Source organism: Vicia villosa, linkage group LG3, assembly GCF_029867415.1.
Source record: "Vicia villosa cultivar HV-30 ecotype Madison, WI linkage group LG3, Vvil1.0, whole genome shotgun sequence".
NCBI lineage: Eukaryota > Viridiplantae > Streptophyta > Magnoliopsida > Fabales > Fabaceae > Vicia > Vicia villosa.
In genome coordinates this window covers 135,810,101-135,835,125 of record NC_081182.1, presented here as the reverse complement: position 1 = coordinate 135,835,125, position 25,025 = coordinate 135,810,101, and the positions used below count along the sequence as shown (strand labels likewise).

At 36.4% G+C, this 25,025-nt stretch overlaps 1 protein-coding gene across 1 annotated transcript; it reads right to left on the bottom strand.

Annotated features, from left to right (window-relative positions):
* Positions 1-285: 285 nt before the first annotated feature.
* Positions 286-4,236, bottom strand: LOC131659011 (uncharacterized). The gene is made up of 3 exons (XM_058928257.1): positions 3,991-4,236; positions 3,025-3,219; positions 286-2,220 (listed from the first exon to the last, which is right to left on the bottom strand). Exons 1-3 carry the CDS (start codon positions 4,234-4,236, stop codon positions 286-288), a joined length of 2,376 nt encoding a protein of 791 aa, XP_058784240.1.
* Positions 4,237-25,025: the final 20,789 nt, after the last annotated feature.

Here is a 25,025-nt window from a genome sequence, read left to right as displayed (position 1 = left end):
TTAATCACCAGAAATCCAGAAAACATCTACTTAATCATCTGTTACAGAATACCACTTATCATTGTCAAGGAGAACCAGAAAACATCCAAAATATCAGAAAACAACAAAAAACCAAAATATCCAACAACCAATATCCAACAAAAATAACCAACAACCAAAATATCCAACAACCAATATCCAACAAAAATAACCAACAACCAAAATATCCATCACTCCCCCTTTTTAGCCACAAAAGGAGCCAAACACAAACAGAAGATCAGTATGAAAGAAACACCAGAAGAAGAGCTAATTGTCAGAACCATCAGTCTCTTCATCACTAGAGCCACTAGTCTCTTCATCAGCATCACTACTCCCAGTATCTTCAGTACCCTCACCATCCTCGGCCTCTTCCTCATCACCACTATCAGCACCCTTGTCTTCATCCATATTGTCACCATCGCTTCCACCAGCATGATCATCATCTGCAGACTGCTCAAGACTTTGAATGAGCTTTTCAAGCTTCATCTTCCTGTTGTCCAACTCCTTACAAGTCTCTTTCAGCTCAGCAATGAGAAAGGTTTTGTTCACAGACTTGCTGGGTTGTGATGTCCCAGCAGATGTTATGTCATCTGACCTTTGGAGCAGCTTATAGTGAAATGACAAAGCACTCTCCCTTTTACATATAGAATCTTTAGCTTTCAGAATTCCAGGGTGTTGCTTGAGGATTATCCCACATATCAGGGATGGAAAAGCAATGGGTAGCTTGGTAGCAGAAGTACCAACATGCCTCATAGTTTGATCAAATATGTAGGTCCCATAGTCAAATTTTGTCTTGGTTCCCACAGCATATATGAATCTACCTAGGCCAACAGCAATGGTAGAAGTGTGATTGGTAGGCACCCAGTTTGCAGCACCAATTTTGTGCAGCAAGGCATACCTGACATTCAAAAGACTAGCAGACAATTTACTCTTTATGGGCCATTTCTTAACCTTACCACCAGTGATAACTTTGCATACTTCATTGTCAGTTACTTCAAGCTCAGGTTGAGCCTCAGCATCTCTACCTAGATAGAGGTTGATAACAGTAGGGGAAAAATCTATACATTTTCTTCTAACATACACCTTATGAAAATCCTCAGTTCTTCCATCAGCACAATCTTGAGACAAATTCACTATAAATTCCTTCACGAGCATTTCATAGCATTTAGAAAAATGAGTAACAGTTTTAAGCAAACCTGCAGATTTGATGAGCTTCATGACCTCTTGACATTCTAGAGCATCATTTGCAAGTTCTCTTTCCAGAGCCAGCCTTCTTTGATAAACAAACTTCCACTGGATAGCATTTGAAGCATAGTGCAGATAAATGTTGTCCAAGGGAACATCACGGACCTTTGTGGAGGATTTTGTGACAGCAATCTTCTTCTTTGAAGGGATGTCAGGGACATCACTTAGGACATTGTCTTCGGAGTCAGAAACACTTCTTTCTTTTCTCTTCTTCACAGCAACCTTGCTCTCAGTTCTTGATGACTCAGCAGAGACCTTCTTGATATTTTCTTTGGTGGCATTCTTTAGAGGAGCAACCTTTGTCTTGGGAGGATGTTGATCATCAACCTGCTTTCCCCTTCGAGCCTTGACTCTGTTGGAAATGCTGGAGATGAGGTCATCATCAGCAATGTCAATAGGATCATCAAGATTATCTAGATCCACCACATCATTTGTATTGTCAGTAGGGCGAGTAGCCTTCTCTTTAGGAGAAGTAGCAGTGACTTCTTCAGCTTTCTCTGTTTCAAGAATCTCCGCATCTTTATCTTCAGATGCTTCAACATCTTTAGCATCAGAGCCTTCAACATTGTTGGTTTCAGATGTCTCAACATCAACACGATCCTTGCTAGCATCAACCTGATTATCTTTGTTGTTCTCAGGAGCAGGAGCTTGGGCTAAAGGGACAGATATTCCTTCTACCTTGTGACCTTCATTCAAGATTCTTGTGACAAGGCCTGCGATTGCATTGTGGACATAAGCAGTCCCTTCTTTATCCCTAGCAGAGAACGTTTCTGGAATAGACCCACCAGTTGATTTTCTTGCATGCATCTTTATTGGTATACTACCAACAGGATCAATGGCTGGGACCGAGTTCAATGGCACAACATCCAGTACAACATCTTGATCACCTACCATATTTGGTGCCCTAGAGTCGGATGCAGTTTCAGAGCGAGGAGTAGTGTTCTTTGAGGGAGAGGTCTGAGACATGTTGAGAGTGAATGGAATGATGGAGAGAGGTTTGTGAATGCAGCGAATCAGAGAGGTAGCGTGAATGCCGAAAATAGGTTTTGTGGGAATGGGAACCGTTTGGAGAAGGTGTAAAAGAGGGGGAAAATACACTTTAATATGTAATGATAACAAATATTTGGAGAGAAGGATACTGTTGGCCCCACACCCGGTTAATTGCTATAATTCTTCACAAAGACAAATCCCTAGCTTACTTCTCAAATTTTCAAATTGATTAGCATCCAAAGCTTTTGTGAAAATATCAGCCAGTTGGAGATTAGTAGCAACATGTTCCAAGGCAATTACTTTATCTTCAACCAGATCTCTTATAAAGTGATGCCTAATATCAATGTGCTTGGTCATGCTATGCTGGATAGGATTCTTTGAGATGTTAATGGCACTTAGGTTGTCACAATATAATGTCATGACATCTTGTGTGACATTATATTCTGTTAGCATTTGTTTCATCCAAACGAGCTGAGAACAGCTACTTCCTGCTGCAATGTATTCTGCCTCTGCAGTAGATAGGGATACACAATTTTGTTTCTTACTGAACCATGAGATGAGGTTATTTCCCAAGAAGAAACATCCTCCTGAAGTACTTTTTCTGTCATCAGCACTTCCAGCCCAGTCTGCATCACAATATCCAGTGAGAATTGGTTCACACCCATGAGAGTAGAGCATGCCATACTCACAAGTATCATTCACATATTTCAGAATCCTCTTGACTTGATTTATGTGACTGATCTTGGGTTCTGCTTGATATCTGGCACACACCCCAACAGCAAAAGCAATATCAGGCCTACTAGTTGTGAGATACAGCAGGCTTCCTATCATGCTTCTATACAAGCTTTGATCAACATTTGTGCCCTTTTCATCTTTGGACAATTTTAAATGAGTAGGTGTAGGTGTTCTTTTGTGACTAGCATTCTCTATCCCAAATTTTTTGACAATGTTTTTGGCATACTTGCTCTGAGAGAGAAAAATTGAGTCTTCCATCTGTTTAACTTGTAGACCAAGAAAGTAAGTTAATTCTCCAACTAGACTCATTTCAAATTCTGATTGCATCTGGTCAACAAAATGTTTAATCATCGTGTCTGACATCCCACCAAACACAATATCATCCACATAGATTTGAGCAATCAGGATCTTTCCTCCTTCATCTTTAACAAAGAGAGTTTTATCTATCACTCCTTTCCTGTAACCATTACTATTAAGAAACTCAGTTAGTCTCTCATACCAAGCTCTAGGGGCTTGTTTCAGCCCATAAAGAGCTTTTCTTAGTTTGTACACATGATCAGGATGGTTTGGATTAGCAAAGCCTTTAGGTTGTTCCACATAGACTTCCTCACTCAAGTAACCATTTAAGAAAGCACTCTTCACATCCATCTGGTATAGTTTGAATTTCAGAATGCAAGCAACTCCTAACAACAATCTAATTGACTCAAGTCTAGCAACAGGAGCAAAAGTTTCATCAAAGTCAATTCCTTCAACTTGAGTGTATCCTTGAGCAACTAGCCTTGCTTTGTTTCTGATTATAGTTCCTAGTTCATCTGACTTATTCTTGTAAACCCATTTAGTTCCAATGACATTTGTATCTTTAGGTCTTGGAACCAGCTCCCATACTTCATTCCTTTCAAGCTGGCCTAATTCTTCTTGCATAGCATTAATCCAAAACTCATCTGTCAAAGCTTCCTTAACATTCTTGGGTTCAATTTTTGATACAAAACAGGAGTTTGAGACCTGTTCTCTTGACCTTGTAACAACTCCACTGTTGGGATCTCCTATAATAAGTTCACTAGGATGATCTTTTTGAACTCTTATAGATGGTCCTTTGTTAGAGGATTCAGCTTCAGCTTTTGCAATAGTGGGGCTGCAATCATCTTCTTTCTTAGATTCTTCAGCTGCGTGTTCCCAGAATGTTCCAACATCATATGTGACATCTGCTTGTTTGTGTTCATCATCAACCACCACATTTATGGATTCCATGATTATCCTCGTTCTTGAGTTGAAAACTCTATAGGCTCTGCTGTTTGTAGAGTATCCAAGAAAAATCCCTTCATCACTCTTGGAATCCATCTTCCTTCTGTGATCTCTATCAGCAAGAATGTAACACTTACTACCAAACACATGGAAGTATTTGACAGTGGGTTTTCTTCCCTTCCAGATCTCATACAGAGTGGTAGAGGTTCCTTTCCTTAAGGTAACTCTATTATGAACATAACAGGCAGTATTCATGGCTTCAGCCCAGAAATAAATAGGGAGTTTCTTAGCATGAATCATAGCTCTGGCTGATTCTTGAATGGTTCTGTTTTTCCTTTCAACAACCCCATTTTGCTGTGGAGTAATAGGAGATGAAAACTCATGGTGTATACCTTCAGAGGAGCAAAAATCAGCAAATTTTTGATTCTCAAATTCCTTTCCATGATCACTTCTGATTCTTACAACATCATTTTCCTTTTCCCTTTGAATTTTTTGACACAGGTCTTTGAAAACATCAAACACATCTGACTTTTCTCTAATGAAGTTTATCCAAGTGTATCTGGAGTAATCGTCCACAACCACATAAGCATATTTCTTTCCTCCAAGACTTTCCATTTGCATAGGTCCCATCAGGTCCATGTGAAGCAGTTCTAGAACCCTGGAAGTAGTCAGATGTCTAACCTTTGGATGTGACATCCTGGTTTGTTTTCCTACCTGACATTCACCACAAATTCTTCCTTCATCAATTTGTAACTTGGGAATTCCTCTCACAGCTTCCATAGAAATAATCTTTTTCATACCTCTTAGATGAAGGTGACCAAGTTTTTGATGCCACAACTTTGCTTCTTCTTCTTTAGAACATACAGTTGAGTAGTTAGATTCATGAGAGACCCACAAGTAACAGTTATCTTTGGATCTGACTCCCCTCATTACTACATTCTTTCCTTTATCAGTGACCACACACTCAGTTTTAGTGAAGTTAACTTGGTATCCTTGGTCACAAAGTTGACTAATACTTATGAGATTAGCAGTCAAGCCTTTGACCAACAAGACACCTTCCAGATTTGGAACTCCTGAGCAGTCTAGTTTTCTAACCCCTTTGATTTCTCCTTTAGCTCCATCACCAAAGGTTACATAGCTAGTAGAATGGTTTTTGATATCTACTAATAGATTCTTGATTCCAGTCATGTGTCTGGAGCATCCACTGTCAAAATACCAATCTTCTTTGGCTGATACTCTAAGAGATGTATGAGCTATTAAGGCCATATTTTTAGGTGTCCACTGTTGCTTCTTGATGGGCATGATCTGCTTGGGTCTATAGTATGGAGCTTGGTCTGGGTAACCATATAATCTGAAACAGAAGGGCTTAATATGTCCAAATCTACCACAGTAATGACATCTCCATCTTTGAAATTTCTTCTTCATTCTACTTTTGTCATGATGTTGAGTCACATGTTGTGACATCGGGTTCAACATCTTGGATTCTGGTTTAGTATTACTGCTAGCTTGAGGATGTTTCATAGCACCAACAAATCCTATACCAGACATATCTCCTGAACTCTTTCCAATCTGTAGAATCTCTTCCAACATATCAGAACCATTGTTTAACATTTTGACAGATTTTGACATCTGATCAAGTTTGGATGTTAGCATGGTAACTTCACTATTTAGACCAGATATAGTTTCACGAAGCCCTGTGTTATCTGCCTCCAACTAAACTATGTATTTCTTCTGCTTTTCACCTTGTTGACAGACTTCAGCACTTCTGATACATAGATTTCTGTAGGATGCTGCCAATTCCTCAAAGGTTAACTCATCTTCGCTAGAATCTTCATCAGAGACACAAACACCAGTGAGGGCTGTGACATGTTTGGCAGATTCTTCTTCACCATCACTCTCAGAATCTTCATCAGACCAGGAGACTGACAGTCCTTTCTTTTGTTTCTTGAGATAAGTGGGACATTCAGCTCTAATATGTCCATATCCTTCACATCCATGACACTGAATTCCTTTGCTTTGATTGTAATTTTCTTCAGGTTTAACCTTTCTGCTAGAATCATAGGATCTGTTAGTGTCAGAAGGAATGTTCTTGACATTTGGTCTTGACTTCTGATCCATTCTTCTTATAATCTTGTTAAATTGTCTTCCAAGCATGGCTATAGATTCAGTTAGATTTTCTTCTCTACCTTCCTCTTCTTCTTCTTGAGAGTTGGACACAAAAGCTAGGCTTTTATTTTTCTTTTCAGTATTGTCACTGATTCCCATCTCAAAGGTTTGAAGGGATCCAATTAATTCTTCTACCTTCCTCTTGCTGATATCATGTGCTTCTTCTATAGCTGTGACTTTCATATCAAATCTCTTAGGCAAGGATCTAAGGATCTTTCTCACAAGCTTTTCATCTGACATTTTTTCTCCTAAAGCTCCTGAGGTATTAGCAATTTCAAGTATATTCATGTGAAACTCTTGAATACTTTCATCATCTTTCATCCTTAGATTCTCAAACTTTGTAGTTAGCAACTGAAGTCTTGACATTTTAACTTTGGAAGTGCCTTCATGAGTAGTTCTGAGGGTATCCCAAACATCTTTGGCTAGTTCACAATGGTGTACTAGTCTGAATACATTCCTATCAATTCCATTGAATAGAGCATTTAAAGCTTTAGAGTTGCCAAGAGCCAGCTCCTCCTCATCTTTGCTCCAATTTTCCTCAGGTGTGAGGGATGACTTGCCATCCTTATCAATAGTGACAGGATGTTCCCATCCTTTGTTTGCAGCTCTCCATGCTTTACTATCCAAGGATTTCAGAAAAGCCACCATACGAGGTTTCCAATAATCATAATTAGATCCATCCAGAATGGGTGGTCTGTTCACAAATCCACCACCTTCCTTGTCCATAGTACCAGAAAATGCTATCCCTAGATCTCACCCAGTAAGAAAAACAGGCAGGGTGCCTGCTCTGATGCCAATTGAAATTCTGGACTCAGACACGCGATGTCGAACAGGATGTCACGACATTACTATCTGAATATTTTTTAAACAAATGAACAAGAAGTAAACAAACATATAACAACACAAGAAAGTTGTTAACCCAGTTCGGTGCAAACACACCTACATCTGGGGGCTACCAAGCCAGGGAGGAAGTCCACTATAAGTAATATCAATTTAAGGTAATACAGTTCAAGATTACTCCTTTCACTTAATATCTACCCAATGCAACTTCAACCTAATATTACTTAGATCAGAGATTCCACTCACTCCCCCTCAATCACAGCAGTGATGAATAACGCTCAATGAATATGGATAGAAGACACACTTCAAAGACACAGCTTGATCTTGCTTAAAAGCTTCAATCAAGTACAATGGTACTCTTGCTTAAAAGCTTCAAGTACTTCTTACAACTCAAACAAAAACACCTAGACCAAGAAAATCATCATGATGATTGTTTGGCTTACAAGAAAGCTAGAACGCAAAAACTTAAATACGAAGAACTCTTAAAGCTTCTCAATACAAAAACCCTAATCCGGTCTGCAGCTTCTTCATAATATATATAGCCTTCAGAAAACGCAGCAGCTAGGCCTTGGATCCAAATTAGTTTTAAACCTAATAAAACTAATTTCCACAAATCAAGGAACCTAAAATAAGAGCAATTAAAGACGTCCTGGAACAGATCAAAATCCAATATTTCCAAGTAAAGCGCATAGGATCTTAACAGATCACATAACCATAATTAGTAACAGAATAAGACGTAACAGCTACGAATGTCATGACATCGGCCTTGACATCAGGTAAAGGCCTGCATAAGTAAAACTTCACAACAGTAGAATGCATGTCATGACACCAGTTTTGACATGATAAAATCACAATGAGTTTTACCAAAAATTACAACCAATCAACAACATCTACACTCCCCATCGAAGTGGAGATTCCATCATTAAGAGTCCTAGCCGACAAAAAGTTAGAAGAATCGGAATGGGTAAAAACCCGTTTTGATCAGCTTAATCTCATTGAAGAAAAGCGACTGACGGCTTTGTGCCATGGGCAACTCTATCAAAAGAGAATGAAAAAGGCATTCGACAAAAAGGTCCGCCCTCGAACTTATAAAGAAGGGGACCTCGTTCTCAAGAAGATCTTACTACCCCGACTTGACGCCCGAGGAAAATGGACACCCAACTACGAAGGTCCATATGTCATAAAAACAGTGTTCTCAGGAGGAGCACTCGTCCTCGCTACCATGGATGGGGACGAGTTACCACATCCAATTAATTCAGACGCAGTCAAGAAGTACTACGCCTAGCAGAGACAGGATTCCAAGCTATGAGCCCAAGACAATTCGTAAAGGATAGTAAATCGAGCAATCGTCAACTTCCAAAGTCAAAGGATTATTGGGGCCCTCGATAGCAAAAGAGCAACAGCAGTATTAATGTCATTTCTATTTGTCATTTTTCTTTCTTTTATACCTTTTGTACATTCGCCAATTTAAGGCAATAATCGATAAAAGCTTTTCCCTTTCACACTGCATCTCTCGTCATTTCAATACCAAGTGCAAAGAATAATTTATTTCTCATAAAACTTTAAACTTCGAACTTAAAACAAGAAACTTACAAATCATTAGACTGAAATAAAAGGGGATAGAACCACGACATCTCCGGCAGTCAATACACGCCTGATGATATGAAAACCCTGAAAACACCGTCATATTTCAATATACTAGCCTCAGGCGATCTAATTCGAGACCCGCAAAGTTGCTCGAAAGATCTTAAATAAATCCCAATGGGTGACAAAAGATAGTGCCTCAAAGTCATCATACTTACATATTCACTTGCATAAACACTCATACACACCGCATTTACACACAAAACATTCACATGTACAACATTCACATACAAACATTCATTATACAAATAACAAAGTCATGAGCATACGCATTTGCAAGGTAACCTTTTATACAAGTAACCCGCCCGCATCAAGACAAGTAATCCTTTTGGGGTTAACCCAGCTACGATAGTGAGTAGTATGACCGACCGCGACGACTTACTAGAACGATAGTAAGTGGGTCATACCATCTACGATAAACTCATTCCAACTACGATAGTAAGCATGTATGGCTAACTGCGACAACTTACTAGAACTATAGTAAGTGGGCCACACCATCTACGATAAGCTTGCTCCAACTACGATAGTGAGTAGGTACGGTCAACCGCGACGACTTACTGGATAGTAAGTGGACCTTACCATCTACGATAAACTCACTCAAACTGCGATAGTAAGCAGGTATGGCTAACCACGACGACTTACAATGGTAAGTGGGCCACACCATCTACGATAAGCTTACTCCAACTACGATAGTGAGTAGTATGACCGACTGCGACGACTTACGATAGTAAGTGGGTCATGCCATCTACGATAAACTCACTCCAATTACGGTAACAAGGAGGCAAGGCTAGTTGCGATGACTTACTAAGGCTAGGGTAAGTAAGCCACACCACGAACTTGTTCCAACTACGATAGTGAGCAACATGACCGACCGCGACGACTTACGATAGTAAGTGGGTAGTGCCATCTACGACAAGCTCACTCAAACTACGATAGGGAGTGGGTATACCAACCGCGACGACTTACTATGACTATAGTGAGTGAGTTACCCACAAACTGCAAACCCTTGGTAGCGTCATAGCAAGGTAACTACTTTAGCAAGGCATTCTTCTCCACTACCAGGTACAAGGCAAATTCAAGGGGTCTTCCATTATTTAATAACTCTTCGATCAAAGGACGTGAGAACTGCGTATTCTCATGCCATTCAATCAAAGGTAATTAAATAGGGGCAGCTGTCATACCCCAAAATTTGCCTTACATAGTTCAGTCATAATTATTCAAAAGCTCAGGAGATTCATCAAGTCATTCTCTTGAGCAAAGGTCCCTAAAGCTAGGATTTGAGATTCTCTTAGGAGAATCAATAAGATAGGGCTCTCAATCAAAGGTATATGATTTATAGTGATCTAATGCAACTCCATGGCAAAAGTCAAGGCACAACTCCAAAGGTTACCTGCTCAAATAATCCCAAGATCCACAGTCAACTGATCCAAACCTGAAGGTCAACTATAATCAAAGCATGATTCAAACCTATGATCATTGGTCAAACCTCAAGTATAGAGGTGCATATCCATCATTTGATCAAAGCTTGATCATGATTCCATTAATAGAAACTCAGAGATGAACAAATACAAAAGGTTCAAATTAGGGTTTCTTTAGGAGAAAGTCAATCCAACTTTGACTGGGCTTAACTTTCATATGGAACATCAAAAATTCCCCACTCAAAGCCTATTTTGAAGTAAAATGGATTCTCTACAATTTTGTCTCTCACAAGCCAGGGCTAGAAATGCTTCATTTAAGAGGTATGATGCAAAAGATTACATGTCCTTTTCAAGCATCCTTCAAAAGCAGTTTTTTGTCAAAAAGAATATGATCAAGATAAAAGCTCCAAATGAAAAATATGTTCCAAAGTGGCTTGTAGAGGACACTTTGAGGTTTCCAAAAAGTATTAGAACTCCCTCATAGCTTAAAAATTGAGTGAGATATGCTTGATCAAAGTTGAGTGATTTTGGAGGACCAAATGCGAAAAAGAAGGTTCAAATTGATATTTTTTGCAAATAGGCCTATGGTTTTATGATACAAACTTGGTCCACAAGCCATTAGCATGCCCAAAATCATTTGCCACGAAAATTAGCATTATATTTGATTTAATATGATTTTTTATTTCATTTTAATGATTTAATTAAGATTAAAAATCAAATATTTTGGTAAGGAAGATATATTGATTGATTCCAATCAATATTAATGACAAAATATATTGCAATTTTCGTGACAATTGGATTGAGAAAGAATAAGTGAGGTTTTGGCCAAATATAGTAACTTATGAATCAAGAATAAATCAAATTTCTCAAACATGGCAAGATTGGATTCAAGGGATTCTTGGGCTCTTTTCTAAACCTAATTCATTCCCCTATAAGTACTGAACATAAAGCATGGGATTAGGGGACGAAAAAAATTGAGAGAGAGGCTTACTTGCAAGAACAAAAAAATCACCAAAGAGCTTGAATTCGGTTTTAGAGAATTTAAGGCTTTTAACAAGAATTGAATATTGCAAAGGATTCACTGAAGGATTTGGAACGTGTCTGGATCAATACGCTTCATCAGCACCCCCAGAATTACCTCATATTTTCCAAGGTAAGTCACTTCAAAAACCTCTTCGATCTGGACAATACAAGCATCCATATTAAAATTTAATTGCATATTGTTGTTTGGTTCAATGCATCAATCGTTTCTGGACTTGTTTTGTGGAGTTTGCATGCCTTAATCGTGTTTTGCCATGAATGACCGATTTAAGCTTTTTAGGGTTTAATTGGAGTTTTTCTGTTAGGGTAAAATTAGACCATAAAATTTGTATGATTAGATTCGCATGGTGAGGACGAAGAGAATGATAGGGTTGCGCCATATTTATTTACGTGTAGGAGCTATTCGCTATTTCTGGTAGTCTGGTTTGCTACGAAAGATCCGCAGCTAGGTCGTAGCAAATTTTTTGCAGGTTCTTGTGTCTTCTTGGGGAAGACGAGGATGTGGCACCACACTATTGGGCCATTTGAATTACGCGCGCGTTTGCCATTGTCTGTTCATGTTTTCACATATATTATAATAAGCGCGCAGGGTAAACAAATGAATGGTTTGGTTGGATTGGTTAAGGGGCGCGTATGGGAGTGGAGGGTCACAGGTTCGAGCCCTCCCTCCAACATTATTTTTCATAAAAAACCTTGTTTCTTGATCCAGTGTACGCTGTGCTATGTAGATTACCATGCGCCTTCGGATCTGAACCCCAGGATACCTATTCAGCCAGATCTAATGCGTTTTAAAATTAGTACCCATACCATGAACCCTCATAATGACCACACTGGATCCTGAACCCTAATAAGCAAAAAAAATCTTAATTGTTTGTTTATTTTAATTAAAATACTTTTTTAATATAATTAATTATAAGAATTTTTTTTTTTTACAAATAAAATAAGTATATAATATTTATGTTAAAAAATTCTAATTTGTTGTTCGTTCCGATTAAATTAATTAATCGCTATGGTCAATAATGAATTTTAATTAAAATGTTATTTTATTAAAATATAATTGATTTCTATGTGATTAAATGGTTTCGACTATCTTATTAGTCGCGATGATTAATCTTTCTATTGTTCTTATTCTAATTCGTTATTCTTTTTAATCGAATCAATCAATTACGAGGGGTAACGATACAAATTAATTATTAAACATTATTAAAAAAATACCTTAATTCATTATTAGTGATAATCGAATCAATCGATTAAAATTGGTAGTGATGCAATTTCAAATCTTTTAACTATGGTGATCGAATCTATTGATCATTGCGGTTAATAGTACAAAATCAGGGTTGTACGCCCACTCCTAAAACACTTTTCAAAATCACGAATATCAAACTACGGATTATCATAACTACGATAGGCTATTCAAAAGCCTCTAAAAACCATATCAAATCAAATTACAACCTTAAGGGCGTACAACCCTTCCCCGAACTACGTTGACTCTGATTCTCCCTAAGGAGATACGTAGGCACTTGGATAACCAAGGCGAGTCCCCTTCCCCCTAAATCTCATTTTTTTTCCCGATTCATTTCCCTTAATTATTTAACCCTCGAAAGCATAAACCTTACCTTAATACTCTTAGCCATAAAACTGTTAACTTAGGCTCAAAACTTTAGGAAAGGGTTGAGGGTGCCTAACACCTTCCCTCGACCTGAATATAGTATCTTACCCTGATCTCTATACTGCGTAGGGTTTCCTATTCACCCTTCAGAATAGGTGGCGACTCTAAAAGTCATAATTTTTAGGGCAGGTTGCTACACACGGATTGATACATTTAATCTAATTACAACTTCACATATTTTTCAATAAGTACTCAATACAATAATCCAATCAAAACAATTGACGCACGTTCCGTAAGTATTCGAACAACTCTCGACTAAAACCGGTTAATTAATTAACGGGTAACGACTTTATTATTCTTACTAATAACCATTATTTAGTATTTCTACTACTTATACTAATAGTACTATTGTTTTGCTGTCATTAATTTCTACTTGCTATAGTATCTGTTTGTTACTGTTATTATCCATCCACACTATTACTGCTAGTGTAGTACTAGCAATAGGTTATATTATTTTCGATTATATTATTTTCTACTGATCTTATGGTCAATATCTTATACTATCAACCAATGCTCTTCTGCTAAAAGTTCCAAGCTCTGCTACAGTTAAGGTGTGCATAGACTTCAGCTAATTTAACTGAGTCTGTTACCCCTTATTACTCTGCTACTAATATATGATTTCTACAATTATGCTAAGATCTTCCCATAAAATACATCATGTAGCTTTAATTACTATTAGCGTAAAAGACTAAACAGAATTAAGGAAAATGACTAAAATGAGGAAATGATTAAATTGAGCGGTCCCCACCCTTACTTCCATGAAGACCGCCCCTCCTCGCTTTATCACCCTGGGACGCACGTCCCATAACACTTAGGGGGTCTGTGGGGAACCCACCCCCATGTGTGTGACCCCCGTCCCACCTTGTTTCATTATATTTATATATATATATATATATATATTTCTTTTTAATAAGTTGGGACGCCCACCCCATGTTTGTGGCCCCCGTCTAACACAGTTTTTTTCTTTTCTTCCTAGTTTATATTTTCTCTCGTTCTCCTAATCAAACTCTCTCAAAAAAACGTTCCAATTCTCATAAAGTTTACCAACACAACATCACAGAGGTTCAACATGTAGCCTCACATAGAATTTTATCGATCAAACCGATCAGGGGTAATTTCCAATTCACTAAAAAATCACAAACAACACAGTAAATCAATAATCATCATGGCATAAATTTCACCGGAAAAATTACAACATAGTAAGCACACAATTACACAAACGCAGAGATAAAATTATAACCCCAAACCCCGGATATGATTCATCATATCCCCGTTTATAGAGCAAGAACACCACCCTTACTTCGTATTCGGAGTCTGCTATACAATTTCTGGTCGAATTCCTAGCTTCCGGCTTCGCATATTCTTCCAGTTTCCTCTTTACGGAAAAGCTCTCCGTATCACCACAAACCTTGTTCCTATTTTCTCAGCAACCTTCACGTACCTCTTCTAAAACCCTTTTTGTCTTACTGATACTAAAACAAAACCTCACTCTCTTATTTTTATTCAACTTCAACCAAATAATAATATCTTCTTCATAACTTTAATGGGCCTATTATTTGGACCTCCATTCAACCAAATTAATTAATTAAATAGTCCAATGCCATAATATTATTTCTAATATTATTTCCCGATTAAACCGACTAATTTAATTCGAATTTCCATTCAACCGCTCAAACAATATAATAATTCACTTACGTCCCTTAAATTAATATCGATAAATTCCCCAACTTCGATGATTTCCAACAATTGAATCCTTAATTAACTTAATTAGCTAATTAATTAAATTCAGGGCATTGCATATAACATTTTTACCGTTTTAGTTTTTCGAGAAAAAGTAATGGAAAAAGGGGAAAAGCATTACTTATGCTATATCGAAAATTTCAAATTTTTCAAATTTTTTTTGCAGTTACCGAAAAGTTCAAAATTTATGGTATATTATAAATTTTTCCTGGATATTTGAAATTTTCGGTACTGGAAATTTGAAAATTCTGGTAGACAACTACCTGTTACGGTAAAACCAGTAAATTTTTTTAAATTTCTGGTAATATTTCAAAAATTTTGGTACCCGCATGTGATTTTCAAAATTACCGGTATTTTAGTAAGGGTATTAACGTAAAATCACTAGAAAAGGGGGGGGGTGTCAGGTTCAACTCAGGGGTGGCAAGTTAAATCCTCTTTAAGACATCACATGCAAATGAAAATAGAAAAGAAAGAAACAGAAAGCATGTGTGCATGCACATTACTCATCAAAACTAACAAACGATAATGAGGTAAATTTAAATTGGGATTACTAATCCCATCCTATGGATTTCTAAAATTGCCCTTCAAATTCCAGAGATGTATCTTTGTGATATATGGATTATATAACCATGAAATGTGTGAAAAGTTATTCGGACATCTAATTGCATTTTGCCTCATACCGAAAGAGAAGGAATGCCTTTCTAACATGACATTGAATATGATGCAACCGAAAAATATACTTGCAACTTTGAAATATACCCTTAATGACAAGGCGTTAAAGGGGGGGTAGAACTGAAATGCAACAACTCTTGAAACTTCAGGATGATAACAATTATTGAAGGTGCGAGAAACACAAGAAGGGGGGTTGAATTGGGTTGCACCAAATATAATTTATTTGCAAGTCAACCACACAACTAACAAAAGAATAAAAATGAATGAACACAATTATTTTTATCCTAGTTCACTGTTAACGAAGTTACTCCAGTTCACCCGCCAAGGTGATTTTGCCTTATTAACAAGGATTTAATCCACTATAATCAACTGATTATAGAGAACCATAATAAATCTGATTAACTTTGTTGACAGGTCTAACAAGTTCGTTGATCCTTAATGTCAAGCCACAGACAACCACACTAAGTTCGACCAACCTTGTTGACAACCCCAACAAGTCTGTTGATCCTTAATGTCAAGCTGCAGAAAACCATACTAAGTCACATCAACCTTGTTGAAAATCCAAATAAGTTCAGCGGATCCTTATTGCGAAACCACTATGACCGCAGTCAAAGTCTTCTTGAGAATCCTTACTACACCTAGTCTCTAAAGGAACCTATCAACAACCGTTGATTACAAAAATGAGTATACATAGATGCTTCTAATAAACAGATTATACAATGTTTATGTACAACAACACAAAATTGTTGAAAGTAGGATATGAACAAAAGCTCCTTGCTAAAAATACAAAATTATATAAAGAACATTTTAACATAGTTTGTGCAACGCTTTGGTGTAGTTTTGTAGAACTGATTAGTTGATTTCAAATTCTTCCAAGCCTTCCTTTTATAGCTGAAGAATAGAATTTTTGGAGGGTAGAATAGGAAACACAAATCCAGCTGTTTTATCCCCAACGATCATGGTGGGAATGGTAGAAACAAGTACAAATAGGATTGTCCTTACGACACCCAATAAGAGTAGAGGTCACATTGTACTTTGTACTTTTATACTCACCATCTCACGCAAGCCAATCTTGATCTTTGTATGATATATCTTTAGAGGCTTCTAATTGTATGTTGATTGAAGCATGTTGTAGAAGGATCAAAACTTGAGTATTCTTAACTTAAGTCTTTGGAGTCTTCATAACTTGTTGAGCAGAACCTTGTCTTCAGAGTCTTCAGCACTTGGTCTTCAGAAATAATGTCTTCAGATCTTCAGAACCTGTTCGGCAAAACCTTGTCTTCAGCATCTTTAAAATTTGGGACATCGAAAGCAAAGCTTTAGAAGGCCTCCAAAGCTTCCTTGCAAAGTCACGATCAATAGCTCTTGTACTAATTTTCCTTAGAACCGTTGCATAAGGAACATTCTAGAATCTTGACTTCCTTTGTAACACATCAAAGATATTCTTCCAGAGTGTTGAGTTCAGAACCTGATGACATCACACGACTTCTTACTAGGGTCAGAACCTATTTACCAAAAGCTACACACTAGACAGAAACCATTTAAGTACACAATTCTTATTTAAGATAACATGTAAGGTTATTATCAAAACTCAAGGCCAAATGTAGAACCAATCTTGTTCTTACAATCCCCCCTTTTTGATGGTGATAAAACAAGGTATTTTGATAGAACAATTTATACAGGGCAATCACCATAGATCTGAAATTTAGAAAATCTAACCAGCTCCCCCTGAATTTGTTAATACCCAAAATTCATTTATGTTTGTTCAGAGTCTCCCCCTAAGCCCAAGACTCACAAAATAAATTTTGCAATACACAAAGTAAGATAGAGAAGGAATACTTCCCCATTGACATCTCATCAGAGTCTGACTAGAACTGTATGGTCTTCATCTCAGAACCTGACTTACTATTAGAACATTATGAAGTATCATAACCTGTTTAGTAACTGTCTTGATGCCTCACTTTACATATTAGAACTAAAAACTCTAGTTCTTATAGAAACTTGATCATGCCACCAGAAGGTGCAAAACATTATGTCATTATAAGGTTCAACACATGAGCCATTTCTCTAGACGATGTTTTAGATCATGTCTTTTGACCATGTCTCTGAACATGTCTTAGATCCTATCTTCTGACCATGTCTTAGATTATGTCTTCTGACCATGTCTTAGACCATGTCTTTTGACCAAATCTTCAGAAGGTCCACAACCTCTAAACGATGCGAAATTGAGAGAAAACTTACTATACTTCCAGAGAGTTCACAACTTATGAAGTATCAGAGTCTGGTTTGTCAGAACTGGTTAGAAAACTTTCAGAAAGTTTACAACTTCTGATCAGCTTCATAGAAATGGAGCAAACGTTTCCAAAGCACACGTTAACATTCTTTCAGACAGTTCGCAACTTCTAAAATAATTATTGGTGATATCTAGCGCATTTGTTCTAAAAGCACAAAATGAAAATTCAACGGGGTAAAATATTGTTGAAGAAATAAACATTTTATTGATTGATTGGGATGGAATACAGGCGAAGAAACAAAACAACACATACAAAAGCCACCTATAAAACACAGGACACCCGACCATCTAGACATCCTTTGGTTCAAGGTAATCACATCTTTCCCTCATAAAAACACCTATCGAACCAACCCTTCAAATTAGTCCAATCATGCCATCCTTATAGAAAAGCTCAATTAGAACTCTTTCAAAAGGTATGAAAGACTCAAGCTAACCCCTGGAGACAACAATAGAGTCCTTCATATAGTTATAAATTATTAAGGGCAAGTTGAGCCTGACATGATGAAGCATGAAATAAATGAAAAGACGGTCATCAAAGGTATTTTTCCAGAATGTTGAGTTCAAAACTTGATGACGTCTGTCATACCCCAAAATTTGCCCATCACATTTCAAGATATCTTGGCTCAAGCAGTCTCCTCAGGCTCATATGATATCCAATTGCCAGCATGTTCACTCTCCTCCTATACATTAAGGACCAAAACTAGGGTTTTGTTTCTTTCCAAGAAAAATCAACTTCTGATACCTCAAGTGGATTCCATGGTCCTTCATATGATTCAAAGTATCCGCATGCCAAGTATCAAGCCCTGATTCAAAAGATTGCTCACTCAATGGCCCAAACGATTAATAATCAACTGGTTGACCTAAAAGTCAAACTATGGTCAAATCACAGTCAAAGTTCCTGGTTTTTGGTCAACATCCACATTTTGAAGTATCACTCATCATTTGATCAAGATTTGATCATGATTCATCAAGAAAAGCTCCAAAATCATCAAAAACCTAAGTTTCTAAATTAGGGTTTTTAAGGAGAAAGTCAACCCAACTTTGACCAGCCATAACTTTCACATGGAACATCAGAAACTTCCCATCCAAAGCTCATTTTGAAGGAAAGTGAATTCTCTACAACTTTGTCTCTCACAAGCCAAGGCCAGAAATGCATCATTTGAGAGATATGGATCAAAAGGTTATAGTTCATTTTGAAGGTCAACAAAAACACCTTTTGGGTCAAAGCTCATAACTTGAACATGGTAAACTCAATTGAGATAAAACCAAAAGGAGGTTTTAGAGGACTCTTTAAGCTTTCTAAAAAGCCCTAGAACATGTTCGATGACAAAATTTGAGGGAGATATGAGCCTCAGAAGTTGGTCGATTTTCAAGAAAAATACAAAATCTTAATTGATCAAAATTTGGATTTTTGGTTTGATGGGCCTAAGTCTTGGACTTGAAACACTTTCATGACATGAACAAAGACTTATAAATTCATCCATTTATTTTCTTTATTTTATTTTAATTTATTTTGGATTTTTATTCATTTAAAAAGCCAAATTAATTAAGTAAAATATGAAAATAGTGGAATTAAATCATGAGGTTTTATTCTTAATCATTTGGAAGCCAAATAACACCATAATCAAGTCCAAATTTGTGGGTGCAAGCCATGAAAAGAGATATGCCAAAATTAGAAGGAAACCATAGTTTTTTCCCAAAAATATTTCTTTCTAATTACCAAGGATCCAAGCCCAAGTATTTGACCTAAACCTACCCTATATATACTCATTCTCTTCAGCATGAGAGGGGACGGATTGGCTGCCTCATAGAACCCTAGCAAAGTCTCCAAAAAACTCAAAAAACTATGGCACAAAGAACTTTCCACCATAGTCAATATTAGCTAACTCCAGACGTTGGATCATCCCCCTAAGCCTCCCAGCAATTAATTCAAGTCGTTAAACAAGCAAATCCGTGCCCAGAACAAGCTCCATCGAACTCACCTTTGTTGGTAAATTTTAAAGTTTTGAATCTCTCTAATTATCTATTTTTGACTAATGTGACATGTATAGGTGTGTTCAGGATCCTGTTTAAATCAGACTAGACGTGGTACATGCGAGCTTTGGGGCTTGAATCTCAAGGTGCCATTGTTAGGGCACAAGGTTCTGGCTTCATCGAACCTCTACATACAGGCACTTTCAGGCAAAAACAACTCCACCATCGTGATCGTAGAGGTCGATTTAGGGGGGTGGAGTGTCCTTCTTGCATTTATTTTTGTGATTTCGCAGGTTTGAAATCTTGGGTCACCGGACAAGGTGATCAGCGCCGTCGCAGGTGGCGTTGCTGACCCTGGTCAAAGAACGTCCTGTACGCGTGTCCCCAGACCCTCGTATGATTGGCTACAGCGTAAGTTCGTGGGCCCCATTTGACTTTGTCGTTGAAATTTCCATTTAACATTATGTTTTATATTTATTTTTATGGAGGTATTGTATTTACAACATGGTATTTGTGTATGGTTGGCAAGAGAAAGAGAGATTCTCTTGGAGGACGTGGGTTCGAGACCCATCCATGGCGTTTTCTTTTAACAATTGTTTGATAGCGGATCTAGTACACGCAGCTACACATGTCCATCGTCCACCCTCACATCACAACCATCAGATCCTGCAACTTGGAGATCCAACGCGCGCCAGAGCGAGGATCCACCATGGACGTCCAGAGCTTCGCTGCACCCGATAACTGCGCCCAGGTTTTTTTAAAAATATTTTATATTTGCTTATATAACTTGTTTACTTTTTTTTCTAAAAAACAATTACATGTTTTTTTTTAACAAAATCAAAGTTTTTTTAATGAAAACCATAATTTAGGTTTTAAGTTCTAAATTCTAATTTAGGTTTTTCTTACTTTATAAATCTAATTTAATTTTTGTTTAATAATTTTAATTAGGTTTAGGAAAATTAGGTTAATTAACTTATAATTTAGATTTAAATAATTAGGATTAATTTTTTATTTAGGATAATTAGATGATTAGTTTAATTAATTTAATTAATAATTTCAGGTTTGATTAATTAGTAACTTTAGGCTTAGTCTTTAGTCAAAACCATGTGACTATCAGTGATGTAAGTGTTGTCTATTAACTGTAGTCTTAAGGTTGTTGCCCATAAATTAGGGTTGGTGTTCTCCTCCATTTCTAAGCTAGCATTTGTAGGCTTATACTTTTACCCCTATTTTTAAAACTCTAATTTCAATGCGCGAATGCTTTTCTCATCTCATATTCCTTTCATTGTCGCATGCCTTTAGTTTTAATTATCTATTTTATTTAAAATTTCATTTTTTATTTAAGTTATTTGCATTTATTTAAAATTATTTGCCTTTATTTAATTTTTGCTTTTATTTAATTTCTGCTTTAAATTTCTGCCTTTATTTTTGCCTTTTTATTTTCGCGCCCAACTCTTCCTCTATTATGTGACTGCCCCAAAAGTCATGTATGCAAAAAGTTTTCTACCTTTCTTTCTGCCTTTATTTTCGGCTACCCTTCAAGGGTTTTATTGTAATAGTAATTAGGTTTATTTTTCTGCCTTTATTTTTTCTGCCCACAGGTGTTTATTGTAATAGCGTAGGAACTTTTAAATTTTGCCTTTATTTTCTGCAATTTTAAACTGCGTGGTTAGTAACCCTAGGGAGTGATAAACCATGAATTGAACATAGAATCACTAATTGTACAAGATAAATGTAATCGAAGTTAACCACATGATTGTGCACCCACACACCTTTAGGGTAATCCCTCTGGTTGCCTTGTTGCCTTATTACTGTTGCCTGTTGCCTCTAATTGTACTAAATAGTCAAGTCCCTCGATTCCGAGGATACCTAAAGCAAGGTTGCCTATAGAGATTAAAAATCATCTAGTCCCTCGATGCTGCCTCGGAAAAATAAGATGATTGTCCTATTGCTAAGGTATCCTCGCATGATGCCTAAAAAGATTAATGACTATTCTATCCTTCCCTAAAGACTACCTACCCTCTATATGGTAGGGACAGTTTAATGGCGAATGATAATTTCTCGATGACCCGAACATCCAATTGAAAGACTTCCTGCCCTCTCATGATATGGATAGACCCTTTCGCCCGAAAGACTAAAAGAACAATTTTTCTAACTTAGGGTAGTTGCTACTAATTGCTTGCTCTAAATTCAAAAATCCTTTTCACACCTCCTTTTCAAATCAAATTCAAAAGACTACGCTTATTTACAAGCTAAAGTTCTTATTCAAACTTATTCAAAATCTTTTCAAACAATTCAAACATTTTTTAAAACAAAGTGAGCTAAGCAATTAAGAGCCCATGATTAACCATGGATACAAAGGGTGCTTTACACCTTCCCTTTGTATAACTTACCCCCCGAACTTAAAATCTTTTTAAGGTCTTTTCATGTTCTTTTAGCCTTTCTATATATTGGATAAAATAAAAGTCGGTGGCGACTCTTGCTATCCGCGACATTTCAAATAAAGTCAGTTCACCGTATTACAACGTCACACGTCTTCTTACTAGAGTCAGAACCTGTTTAGCAAAAGCTACACAATAGACAGAAACCATTAGAGTACACAATTGTTCTCTAAGATAATATGTAAGATTATCCTCAAAACTCAAGGCCAGATGCAAAACCAATCTTATTTTTACAGTAATGTATCTAGGTATCGAACCTGCTAGGATGAAGTAACTGTTAGAGATATATTTTGGACTCATCCTTATTCCATCAAGTTGTTCAACTTATTTTCTAGTGTGCTATTCATTGATTCATTGTATAAGACCAAGAAATACATGATTCCAATATTGGTAATTGTTGGTCTTATCTCTATTAAAAAAACTTATTATGTCGTGGTTGTATTTCTAGATAGTGAAAAAGAGGAAAATATTACTTGGACTTTAGAGGTGTGTCGGGCAATGTTGAAGGACCAAGAAGACATGCCAAAAATAATTGTTACCAACTGAGGCACCACTGAATTCAGTTGCAAATGTATTTCCTAATTCTTATACATTACTTTATAGGTATCACATAACAACAAATGTGTGAAATCGGGTTAAATCCACGGTAGGGATGAAACATATAAAGGCTGGTGTGGACCTCCGTTTTTCGGGCCATACCTCTGAGCGGGAGAGATACGTGAACTGACTCTTTTTTATCGCTTATGCTTTCGCATTTTTGAAAATTCACAGAGTCGCCACCGACCTTTTATTTTATCCAATTAAGGAAAGGTTTATAAAAGAAACAGAAAAAAGACCTTTAAGAAATTCTGGGTAAGGGGGTAGGTTATACAAAGGGAAGGTGTTAGCACCCTTTGTATCCATGGTTATCCATGGGCTCTTAAGTTTGCTTAGCTCACTTGTTTTTCGATCACTTTTCAATTGCTTTAGAATGCTCATATGTGGTTTCAAATACCTTTGTAAATTGAATTTGTAATGATCCTTGTGCGGATGTATACAAAATGTTTGTTTATCTTTCGAAAGATGTTTTGAAAAGAACGTTAACTTTGTAATGATCCGTGTTTGGATGTATACAAAATATTGTCTTTTTGGAAAGTTTTGTTTTGAAAAACAACAGTGTATGAGAATTTTGTTTGTTTTGATTTGAGCAAGCAAACTAGGAGGTCTACCCTGAGTTGTAAGGTCTTTATCCTATTTCCTTTAAAAATCTATCCTTTCACCGGATACAAACAAAAGATTCGATTTTGTACTCGAAACAGTAGAATTTTGACTTTGATTTTGAAAAGAATGAGAAGGGATTACCTTAAAAGGTGCAAGTGTGATTGTGATTGGATTCAGATATTTTATCTTTGAAGTTAGTGATCTAACGGTTCAATTTTATCTTTGACATACACGCAATTTATATTTGCTGGAAATTAAAATACGGAAATGTAAAGTGCGGAAATTAAATCTACGCTATTACATCGATTGTGCAGGAAATGTAAACTAAGCCTATTTACATGATTTTGACAACCTATACATTTATCTAGGAATTTAAATTGCAATAAGATAAATAGAGAAATGCATGTTTTTGGTTTTTTTTTATGATTGATTTTAATTTAAAATTAATGCATAATTAATTAAATTAAAATGAGAAAAAGAAAATAAATTTAAACCTAGAAATTAAGCTTAAAAATATGTTCAAATGTGCTTGTTAATTAATTTTAAAACAAAACTAATTTTTTTTGGAATTTTTGAAATTGATTTGAAGTTTATTAAGTTAATTAAGACATAATTATGCAAATAATTATACAAATAATTAAAACTTAAAGAGAAAATTATCCTAAATATGTACAAAATTAGTTTATAATATATAAACAATATTTAATATAAAGAACAATTTCTTATGATTTTTTTTATTGGTTGAAAATAATTAAAAAGCAAATATATAAATATATACTAATTAATTATGCAAAATATTGGAATTATGAAGAAAAATAAAATATTTTTATTTCAGAAAATAATATATTATTTTAGAAGCTTAAAAATATTTTTTGTGTATTTTTTGGATTTTTTTTAACTATTTTTAATTAATTTTGCAAAGAAATTAAAATAGAAATAAAAAATAAAAGGATACTAATCAGATGTGGTTGATTATGAGGGAGTATGATGTTCATGCATGATCTGGCGCGTTGGATTGGATGGAAAGTGGATCAGAAGGCTCAGATTTTGAGGCGCATGGCAATCAGTATACCTGCAAAACACTTGATTAGAGGAAAATTTAAAAGAACGCGCGCGCTGGCTGGCCAATGGGGTGAGGACACGCATCATCTTCAACCTCCAGACACCACTTTTAACAGCGCTTTTTGGCTAGAAGCGCTGTAATAGATTAAACTCATCCCTGCAAAATAGCGAATAGGTGTAAACAAGCATAGAAATCAGGCGCAATAGGACCATTAAATTCGTCTTGTTCCACTGAATGTAACCATGCCCTTAATTTGGTTTAATTTTGGCTCTAATGAAGAACCCTAAATTTGAGCTTAGAAACCCTAAAATGGTGGTTTTGTGCAAACGGTCATTAAAACTTAATTAAAGCTCCAGAAACGACCAGAGCACCAATCTAAACACAAATATATATCTACATCTTGTTAAATGTGCGTGTATGATCAGATATGAGTTGGTTTTTGTTTGAGCAAATCGTGACCTGTGTAGCTCGATTCAATGAGGTTTAAGACTTGCAATTGATTGGAATAGTTTCAGTGAAGCTCAGAGATGATGTTTGAATGTTTAGTTTGTATTGAAATTGGCTGAAACTTAAAATTCGAATTTCAAGTTTCTTTGAATATTACAAGTTGTTACAAGAGTGATATATGCTTATG

What these genes read in the sequence shown, in the direction of transcription:
- LOC131659011 (XM_058928257.1), bottom strand. Translation starts at nt 4,236, where the DNA reads ATGGAATCCATAAATGTGGTGGTTGATGATGAACACAAACAAGCAGAT. An exon ending in TTACAAGGTCAAGAGAACAG is followed by an intron (nt 3,220 to 3,990) that starts GTCTCAAACTCC and finishes TTTCTCTCTCAG; the next exon opens with AGCAAGTATGCCAAAAACAT. An exon ending in ATATTGCTTTTGCTGTTGGG is followed by an intron (nt 2,221 to 3,024) that starts GTGTGTGCCAGA and finishes AACATGTCTCAG; the next exon opens with ACCTCTCCCTCAAAGAACAC.